Raw genomic sequence first — 11,035 nt, forward strand, 5'->3', positions numbered from 1 at the left:
CTCTGCCCACTTTCCATTAAAAGGTGGTGCTGTTCCCAAGGACAAAAGAATAGAAAGCAGTGACTCAGATGTCCATGTCTGGCTGTCTGCAGGGCTCATCAGTTGAAGTGAATTAGATGACGAGAGTGTTGAAAAGTTGATAGTTGTGCCGTAATGAGGGAATGAGCGTGAATGTGTTTGTGATTATTTAGCAAATGTGTTTGTGTATGTGGCAGTTGTTGATTAGCTGCAGTTTGTTAAGGGCTCGGAAAACGTTGCTTCCACCGTGCATACAAAAGCAGCGTTGTAGCTTTTGAAACGTAGAAGTAGTAGCTTCGTGTCTTACTCATTAAATTAGACGGTGCCGTTTTCATTTCTGAAGAGCAGTTTCAGAAAGAGCCCAGAGCCATCTCAGTTTCTCTGTCTCAGACACAAAGAAGCGTTTGTACATGCACACATGCACACAGTTTATCTGTCTTCATGCGTATCTTCTCCCTCTCTGCATTTGGCTCTCCTGGCTCAAAGCCACCCACTTCTGTAGAGAAAAAGCAGGCTTAAGAGAAAAGTTTTCAGGTAGCGCTGAAAGTTAAAATGATGCGTGAGCTCAAAGTCTTTGAGTAAAGTCTGCAGCTTAGTGTGATCACAGTATCAGCCTTCAGCTGTGTCAGAGGGCAGATTGCAGGTGGATCTCATGAAGCTAAATCCATCCGCTTTGTGCACGTATCTGGGTAGGAGTCATGATGGTAGCAGGCTAAGCAAAGTAAACCAGACATCCCTCTATCATTTTCCTGACCCCAAAGGCAGCAGGTTTTTCTCGATTTTCAGTTTTGTTATTGATGCAGCGCTGGTTTACCTTACGTTGAGGGAAGGAAGAACTATTTTTATGCATATTTTACTGCAGTCTAAGCATTGTCAGTCAATCTGTCCAGCACTTTGGTTCAGAATGAAATATGTAAACGTTATGTTCAGACATTCCTGGCCCCCAGAGGATGAACCTGCTAACTTTGGTGTGCCCCTGACTTTTCCTGTAGCGCCACCACAAGGTTGGCATTTATAGTTTTCATTGAAATGTCTCAACAACTCTTGGATAGATTACCATGAAATTTAATACACACATTCATATCCTCCTTTAGATTAATTGTAATAATTGTGATGATCCCCTCACTTCATCTAACGCCATATTCTGTGGAATGAATTTCGTGCATTAATGAAAATGCAAAGAATTGTGGGATTACAAATAACTGCAACCCTGAATTATTATCATTCTAAAATGTGACTGAGAACTATGATGGGAAATGCGAAGAAGTGTTTTTTTATTGTCTTTTTTTTTGCCTTTGTTTAATCTGCATGCAAATCATCGCAGTCTTTATTGTTGTTTATTAGAGAAATGTCGTGGAATTATTTAAATTGTGATTTAAGAACAAGTTACCCAGTTTTAGACGTTTCTCCACCACGTCAGTATTATTGTGGCCAGCACTCGCAGACGCTTCACTCAGAGAACCCTGTCATTCCCCCCGCAGTGGTCTCCATGTTTTCTATTCACACTCGCCTCCATTTGCCGGAGTGACTGGGAGCTGTGGCTCACTGCAGCTAGCTAATGGTCTCTCCTGCAGAGAGTGTGTAAATGCTGGTGATGCTCATAATTAGCCTTGCTGTGGGAGTAATTGAATGGGAAGGATCGCAGCCAGCCCGGCTCATCTTCTTCTTCAGATAATGACTCAATCTGAACGCGGGGAGAAAGAAAGATAAAACTGTCTCATCCACTCATCAACAGTTGATATCTAACCCATCTTTCGTCTTGTACGTGCCACTATCAGCAGAGCAGACGGGCACAGAGGGAAGTTCTTTGTGTCGATTAGCAAACAAGAAGCGAGGGAGTATTCATACTGGTAATTTAGTGAGACTGAACAGAGTCACCATGGGAAACGAGTTCATCTGTGATGTGAGGATGAGGTGAGACCGTGTGTCTGTGTGTGTGTGTGCGCATATTACTGCAGGACGACTTGAACGGTGCTCAGCTGGCTCTGCCAGTCCAGAAAAAGCTCCAACAAGTGGACAGCTTCGCTCACTCTGTCCCTGTCTGTCTCTCTCTGTTAGCTGATGTGGTTAAGGTGTGGAGGGAAGGTTATAACATTTATGAGACTTTCCTTCTCACTCTCATTCATAAGTGTCCAGGTAATAGTCCACAGCTGGCTTAGTAGGTATGTACTTTTTTTCCCCTCTCTCTGTCCTCACTTAACTGTGGCTCAGACAGTTTCCGGCTCCATGGGAGGCGATGTTGTGCTCTTGTCTGGAAGGTCCCTGCTGAAAGGCTATGAAAGAACAGTCTTTTTTTCTCTTTGTGGCATTCAGGTTGTAGAATCGATGCTGCTTAGACCTGTGAGGCTGGTTGGAGTCTGTCTGAAATGTAAAAACACACATGGGCATTACAGGCAAACAAAGAGGAGATATCTGGCAAAGAAGAAGTCCAATTATCATCATAGAAGGTTGGAGAGGAGATGGAGACCGACAATCAGCCAGCTGGCAGGGTGTCGTGTTTGAAGAAAAAAACAAGACGCAACCAATTAAGACAAAGGTTGTGGTGTGTGGATACCTGGGAAGAAGGATCAAACCTGAATAACACAGGCTTCCCTGCTGCTGCAGCAGACTCACTGTGTCGTCAGTTAAAGACTGGTGTTACTTTGTTAGGAAACCATATGTGGTGGTCCGTCTCATGATACTTCCTGACTCTTCCACCCTGTCCTACTACTGGAGACATAAACATTTTATATCTCCAGTTGTATTATATTTCTTTTTTATATATAATAAAAAATATATAGTGAATAAAAAAATAATAACATTTCCAGCTTGTCATTGTAGGCAAAGCTTACAGAAATAGGAAATAGGAGGGAGTAGTGCATTTGTGTTTTTTCTTCTTTTTATATGAACTCTTTAGTACATTTGTTTTATGTTTAGAAGTTATTGATCTGTCAAGTCATGCAGAAACGTGTCAATATGGATGAATAGAAGAGTCAATTATATGAAATCTTTAAACAGCAAATGTGTTTGTAATTTTGTAAAACAACAGTGGGGCTCTATGGCCCAGAGGAAGAAGACAATCCCTCCTCCTCTCTTTGGCTTTAACTGTGTTCAGAGCACTGCTGGGAACATTGAGAGGGCTCTAAGCTCCAGATCGTTTCACTTCTTATTGGTAGCTTGTAATTTTGGGATTTAGACGTTTAAGCTTATTCCACTGAGTTGCTCTGGATTAGACCACAGCTAAACCTCCAGCATGTAATATTTCTAAATGTCCTAAACAGTCACAGCAGTTTGAAGGACTTCGATTAATAACAGTGCCCGCTCCGAACTGAAATGAAGACCGATATTAAGCGTGGCTGCTGCTTGTCCCTCAGCTCCGCTGTGACCCAGGAGCTGAGCCGCCCCGCTCCTGTGTAATAGGAGGCATAACCAGCACCTATTTAAAGCTCCTGCTCCACTGTAATCACAATCAGCCCTCCTCTGTTCACATGTCAGCTCCCATTTCCCTCAAATCCGCCTCCTTATTAGAGACAGAGAGAGTGGGCTGTGATTTCACTGTTTACTGCCAAACAGCCTGCAATGCAACAGAGAGCAAAGGAGACACAACACTGATAAATAGTCTGTGAGGGATTTTGTAAGTATGTTTGTCTCCACCCCTCCCTACGTAAACCATGAAAATGTAATCACAGAATGGTGAAACGGTGCAGCAAGTAGACGTAGTGGATGTTGGAATGAATTCTCGCCTGAATGGGTGTTGACTCACTGTCACTTCGTGACACAGCAGAATAAATGTTACTTAATTCAGTAAATGAAGTATCACAGAGGGATGTTATGTAAGATCCTGTCTGTGGCAAACTCCCATGTGCTGCCTGCCTGCCTGGGTCTCTCCACTTAGTTCACTCTCACTGTCATAGGATATGCAGAAAACGGTGCTTGCTGTTCAGGGTGTTGCCAAATGAACGCTTGTTGCATTTTTAGCAAACTGAACGAATCTCCAGTTCAGTAAGCAGAACAGAAGCAGCAGGAACTGTACGAGCCGAAGAGAGAAGCACTGCAGAAGATTTCCTAAGAATTCAGCTTCAGAAAGTGTGTGTGTGTGTGTGTGTGTGTGTGTGTGTGTGTGTGTGTGTGTGTGTGTGTGTGTGTGTGTGTGTGTGTGTGTGTGTGTGTGTGTGTGGCTGAGTGAGTAGTTGATTGAGGAAATAGATTTTCGAGGTCTTGTAAAAAGACTCATCTAGATGGTCTTGTGTGTTGTTGTGAGAAAGTGGAGAAAGCTTTAAAGATGAGACCTGTGGATCTCCTCCGTCATTTTAATGAGGTCCATCCACTTAACATGCATTAAAGCAATGAGTCCGAGATCCCACAGATCTGAAGATCGGAAAGAAAAGATGAATGTAGAGAGGATCAAGCCTGGCAGCTGCAAAATCACATCCGTAGTTACATACAGCCTGGTTTAGAGATCCATGGATTAATCATTACATCATCTCACTTGTGCTCCTTTCTAGGCAATCTATAAGATGGTGTCCTCTGTGATGAAGATGCCTGAGGACGAGTCGACGCCTGAGAAGAGGACAGAGAAGATCTTCAGGCAGATGGACACCAACAGAGACGGTAGGCTAACCTCTTGGAGTTTTCCACACCTTATTACAGCAGACTGACTTCAGACTTGTAGAAGTAGTTGTAGTAGTTGTAGAAGAACTGCCTTGTATGTGATTTTGACCTGTTTAGTCTCAGTTGCTGTGTGTACCTGCTCTAACTGAAGGACAGTACTCTAAAAAAACGATCCAGCCTTAAGTTCACATCGATTGTGCTATTGAGGGAAAGAACAGCAGGTATTTGAAGATATTTACCATTGTAACTGTACATACAAAGACCAATGAGGAGCCACAGATTTAATAGAATTAGTGGTTGATTTCAGTGAAAAGGGACACAACAGGCATTTCAGTTGCAAATGTATTGAGCAGCTTGTCACTGCCACCTGGCTAGCTTGCCGACAGCTGTTGTCATTACAAACTGGCCTGGCTCTCCACTAGAGAGGCACTTGCAGAACCCTCTAGCATGAAGCCGCGGCTCATAGACGACAGAATTCACACCAACCTGTGACTCTAGTCACGCACAATTATACTGTGGATACTCGGAGAGCACGTTCATAAAGCAGGGGACAAATAAACAAGATGGAGTGGAGCAGAGGGATGGACAGTGAGGAACTAGTGAGCACTGCGGGGAGAAGGAGGAGAGGATGTCGCAAAAGAGGAGTGGGTTGGAAGAGAGTGGAGGAGGAGGAGGAGGAGGAGGAGGGAAGACTAACTGGGAGAAAAGTGACAGCAGCACAAAGTGAGAGGGAGCGTGCAGGCCTGGACATGGAAATGTGCGGTTTTTCTTTTGCTGCTTCTAATAAGACTCACCAAGTAGTGTCCAACTGGTAGAGAGGAAACTGAGTCTGTCCATTGCAAGGGTGGACAGGTGGAAGAGGAGCCGTCTCAACAATGCCACCTGTTGGTGAGAAGTGGAACGTCATGAGGATGCACTGATTCAGGCTGTGAAGGCTCTCAAGCCTGCCCGGTCCCAAAGAATCACAAGAGATTGAGCTGGAAATGTGTTTTTTTCATCTCACTAAAATTCTTTCAAAGCCCTTTAGTCTGTTGAACCCAATCACAAATCCCAGCCACCCCCACCACACAGTGGCTGTAAATGATAAACAGGCACAAGGTTAATTCAGGCTGTCTACCATTGAGTTCACCATTGATTTGCTTTAGCACGGGCAGGTGACAGGTCCTTGTCACAGCATGAGGTAGCCAATAAAGCCGTCACATTGTTACAGCAGAATGAGTAAGCAAGCTGATTACACAAGAGAGCCAACAGGAACACGTTTAGTGAAGAGCTTAAATGCACCATGATTCAGTCAGTGTCAGTCACTTCTGACGTCTGCTGTTTTCAGACTAAGACGTGTCTCCCAGTAATGTGTTGGACTGCATTGCTGTTCAGCCACTTCTACCTGTTGCTAAAACTGGACGCTGTGGAAAACGCAAATAAAAATAGAATTCTAAGTCTAATGAAATTTTCAAACAGACTTCGTTTACCAACAGCGGTTTGACAAATTGTTCCTGAGTCCATGTAGTAACATCCTTTAGACAAAGTGGTGAAGCTCACTTCATCTTTGCTTGTGAGTGACTGAGCCTGTTTACCTGTGGAATGATCCAAACAGGTGTTTTTGGAGCGTTCCATAACTTTCGCAGTCTTAAGCATCAAATTCAGAATAAGAAAATATTTACACAAATTACCGACGTTGAGGTGGTCAAACATTAAATGTATTGTCTTTGTACTGCTTTCAACTGAGAATATGTCAAAAAGGATGAGTGAACAGTCCCATTCTGTTTTATGTATGTTTTACCCAGCTTTTTCGGACTGGCCTCTGTAACGTGGTGCTGCTGCTGTGTGTGTTTTAGGTAAGCTGTCTCTGGAGGAGTTCATCAAAGGAGCGAAGAGCGACCCCTCCATCGTCCGCCTGTTGCAGTGTGACCCCAGCAGTGCTGGACAGTTCTAAACCTGAGGCATCAACACCGCCTGTAAGGCTCACACTCAGCATCTCCACCTGCAGCACCACTCACACTGAAACTTTAGATCACTAGACAGCGAAGTGCAGGAAGTTGAGCGAGGTGGAGTCACTGGAGGAGCACTGGTGTTGCTACAGCTTCAGGTTGAGCCTCAGGAACAGAGGTGTTTCTCCTACGAACAGTCGTGCCTCCCGGCCAGTGAAGGAGCTGCTGGCAGGCTAGGCTGTGTGCGCTGTGCAGCGTGTGGGATGGGTCATCACAGTGTCACTCTCTTTATGACTATTTGTAGTTGGTGGACTGATATTAGAGACTTTGTAGGAGGTGGCCTGCTATTCTGGAGCGGTTGCTGAAGGTGTCGATGCTCTGCAGAAGCGCTGTAACTTTAAAGCCCCCATGTGTAGGATTGTCCATTCCTGAAGTTTGTCTTTGTGGGCACCTCTTGTAAACTTTAGTTTTGGCTGGAGCTGTCCATCTGTTCCTGTATGAAGCAGCATTAAAGCCTCATGCTTGACTGCTGGCATGTGATCTATTCTGTGATCAACCCTTCTGGAAAGATATTTAAGACAGCTGCTGTTGATTTCTGAACACACATCGTGTCACTAAAGATAAAGTTTGTTTACTGTCAGATATTTTGCTGCAATGTTTATACGATGGTATCCCTCCCTTTACTGTGTCTGGTAGTAGTCGATCTCTATGGGCAGTGTTGCAAATCATGTTGATGCATGATTTTTGCATCAATCTAGTGATGTACTGTTATTTTTAAGGGATTTAATTCACTGGATTTGCCAAAAGACAGACAATTTTGTTTTGTTTTGTTTTGTTTTTCCATCTTTATCTCCACAGATTTTCCAGGACATGTACAGATACAGAGCATTCAGGACAATAAGACATTTTGAGAAATCAGTAAATTTGAACACAAGTATCAGTACATGTTAATATTTAAACTGAAAGCTATGAATATTCAGATATGCTATATCGTGCGGTTGTTAAATGATGCTCTTTGTAGCACTCGCCCTGGCCTCTTTCATATTGTTTTAGAATTGTAAACCATGAAATCCTGATATATGAACATAAATACAACATATTAACACCAGTCGTCTGAACAGTGCTAATCTGTTTACCTTCGTCTGTCTCCTCGCAGTGCTTCTTTGGGTGACCCTAAATGCCCTTAACTCTCCACTAAGGAGCAGACTGATGATGAAGAATGACAAGCTGATGACGATGAAGAAGACAGGCCTTCAAAATGCACTGAGGACTTCTAAGATGGGCACAGGAGCCACATTCTCCAGTTCTATCCCCCCTTCCGAGCTGTTTGTCTAAACCCTCCAAACCCAAACGAAGACTGAACCTGAAGACTTTTCCAAACCCTCATCAGGTTATCAAACCCCGCTGATTGTAGTTGAGCAGGATCCCTCAGTTCTCCTATAAGCATGTCAGAGTATAGAGAAGGTCTGCAGTAGGATGTATATATACAGTATAAACTGGAGTCTCTGTGTCGGTGTCTTTCCTTGGCTCTCTGTGCCCTTCGAGGCTCCAGCCGGGTGACAAAGAAACTCTTTCACTCTAATGTGTATCATAGACAGAGCGTGTGCATGAGACAACGGGAGCGAGAGACGTGATGGTGTTGAATAACAGGACATACTGTAGGTGAGATTATTTAAACTGCAGAGAGGACTTGTGAAGCTTGTCCTTCACTCACAACGAGTACTGCTTTTAGTTTCCTCTTTTCTACTGTGAGAATGTGTACGTGTGTTTGTGTATTTTGCAAACTTGATAGACTTTGTTTCATATTTTGTGCTGGGACAAAATTACATGAACATGTAATATTATGCTACTATGCATATGCGCCCTAAATCGGTAGTTTGATTTTGTGAAGTCTCACTGATGTAATGAAGGATGAAACACATCCCTTTATCCATCATCTGTTCCAGTGGTTTTTCATATCAGTCAGAGTTTGACAGAGGATTTCAGAGTGGCAGTGTGTGACTGTACAGTGTAGATATATCCAAGTGCACCTAAATCCAACTCAGATAGTCCACATTGCTCAGTTCATAACAAATGTTGTGAAATAATAATGAAAAAAAATCTTTGTTTATTTAAGGTGTTGCGGGATGTCAAGCATGCAAACCAGTTCCTTTTTTTGACTTTTCCTATCTGAAGAACAAAGACACACTTCTTCACTTTCACTTTTAGATGTTTTTAAATGCCGCATGTTGAATCAGTCGTTGAACAGTTGGGTCCAGGGGTGCGTAGACTAAATAACACGTATGCATGTGACTGCGCATGTGTGTGTTTTTACGTATGTTTATGGATATCAGCCAGTCGCCCATCAGGCTCTGCGCTCGCTTCTGTATGTTAGTATTGTCATCGTTAGTGCTACCAGTAGCCAGTGTTATTGACTGCCAAAGCTGACACATCTAATGGTTCATATGAATAACTTGATGGAGGGAGACCACCGTGCACAATAATCAGTACACATAAAGGCACACTGTTTAACGGGGATGCTGAGTGGTCTGTTTCAGTTGAGTTGAGACATGAAATCACCGTTCGGTTGCATCTGTGACAGGGCCAGACATACACACAGAGGACTGCGATCTTTAGCAACAGCCCCAAGTCTGAGTACACGTTCAGTGAAATAACACTGTGCACAGTTGATAGTATTGCACAAAACGAATGACATATTACTGGTCCCACACCAGCCTAAGTGCTGGCATCCCACTTTACTCAAATGGAAGGCTCTGATTGCCACTTTCTGGATTCATCCTCTTGAAGAAAAAGGCACAGAGGCCTGTCCCTGAGATCCCCCCACTCGCCCTCATACGTAACTGAGCCCTCCCCAGTGCAGAAGCCCTTTTAGTTATTGGATTGTTTTCCAATTAGAAAAGCTTTGAATGTTTTACTAAATAACTGCTGTTTTTTTTTTGTTTTTTTTTTTGTGAAGAAAAAGATGCAGACAAACCGAGAATCACAACTACTGCAGTGATGCTGTCACAATGTGTTGCTTTTATTGTATTTTTTATTCTTTTATCTTTTTTAAAAAAAAAAAAAAAGTTTAGTCAGGTTTAACATTTCTGTTAAAACACAAAATAGCATCTTGTGGTCATGTGCCAAATAAAAACAAAACCAGTATTGTATGAATTTATACTGTAAAATTGTTATCTGTTGAACAAAATGTTTGTAATTGTTGCATTTTGTAGGTTTTGTATGGTATCCTGTATTTAGTGACTGCAGTTTGGAACACAGGATTCTGTTTTTGGTCAACTTTAAAAGGCAAGAATTAAATTTACAGTTTATTGTGTGCAAGCATTAACGTTGTGTCTGGTTAATTGTTTAATATTATGGTTTTGGTGACACTGTGGCCGCTAAAGTTCAGCCTGTATTTGCTTGTTGTACATACGTTGTACAGTGTGTATGTCAGCCCATAAATTACACAAAATATCAGAAATGTTAAAGATTTGTTACCTCAGAAACAGTGTTGTTCCTACACAGTTTATAATGAGAGAGTGCACGGACTGTAAAATGTGTCGCTCATTGATGATTTGTCTCAAAATTCCAGTATGGGTCAGGTTCTAGTTTTAGTGATGCTAAAATATGGTCGATAATTTCAAAATGCTCATAAATCAAAGTAGCTGAAAAGGTTTTACACAGTAACCATCCAGTTGAATCGCCGTTTGTTTAAGAGTATGGCTAAAAAAACGAAAGAGAATAGAGAAAACAATACTCTACAGGCACGCTAGCAGCGCGTTGAGGCTGGACTTGGGCAGAGTGTGAGCTAAATGCTAATGTCAGCATGCAAACATGCTCGATATGCTGATAGCATTCCACCCGGTCATTACCTTAGCTTGTTCACAGATTCAATTTTGCAGATTAGCACTAAATACAAAATACATCTTTGAGTATTACTGCCTTTTCATAGTTTTAAGTTAACAAAAGTGGAGAACATCAATGTAATGCAATGTCAGTTCATTCGGTAGGTTTTGGAGATATTTCACTCATCCTTGTGGTGAAGGAAAGTCAGGGGGTCTTCAAAGTCAGTAGTATTCTTCCTCTGGGGACCATGAATGCCTGCACCAAATTTTCTGGCAATCCATCCTAAAGTTGGGAAGATATTTCAGTCTGGACCGAAGCAGCGAACTGACCAACAGTGCTATCCCCACATCTATCATGACCAAAACCATCCAAACCTCCACTCAGTGGGTGTTCGGAGCAGTTTTTCCTCAGCAGTAAAGTCAAATTAAGGCTTTTGTCGGTTCAACTTGCTCAAATGAGATCACTGTGACCTGACACTGAGCTGCAGTCTGTGTAAAGTACTTTGATCCTCAATTACAGAAAGGAACACAGTGAAATAAGCTGTTGGAAAGCTGAAAACTTATAAAGCAACGATATCTCAACATATCTTCAAAACCTTTTTCTTGAGGAGGTGACAGGATTTAGAAACTCAGAGCTTTATAAATTGTAACTCATGGCTTTATAAAGAGTTAATA

The 11,035-nt window shown here is 42.5% G+C and overlaps 1 protein-coding gene across 4 annotated transcripts in view; it reads left to right on the top strand.

Annotated features, from left to right (window-relative positions):
• The window catches only part of LOC121610370 (neurocalcin-delta A), a 62,627-nt gene extending 52,770 nt beyond the window's left edge, over positions 1-9,857 (top strand). For all 4 annotated transcript variants that reach the window (XM_041942421.1, XM_041942422.1, XM_041942420.1 and 1 more), the window contains 3 exons: positions 4,503-4,608; positions 6,444-6,563; positions 7,693-9,857. In XM_041942421.1, coding sequence (XP_041798355.1) covers positions 4,503-4,608; positions 6,444-6,541 — 204 coding nt within the window. In that variant the 3' untranslated portion in view covers positions 6,542-6,563; positions 7,693-9,857. The remainder of the gene's footprint in view (positions 1-4,502; positions 4,609-6,443; positions 6,564-7,692) is intronic.
• Positions 9,858-11,035: the final 1,178 nt, after the last annotated feature.

Source organism: Chelmon rostratus, chromosome 8, assembly GCF_017976325.1.
Source record: "Chelmon rostratus isolate fCheRos1 chromosome 8, fCheRos1.pri, whole genome shotgun sequence".
Lineage (NCBI taxonomy): Eukaryota > Metazoa > Chordata > Actinopteri > Chaetodontiformes > Chaetodontidae > Chelmon > Chelmon rostratus.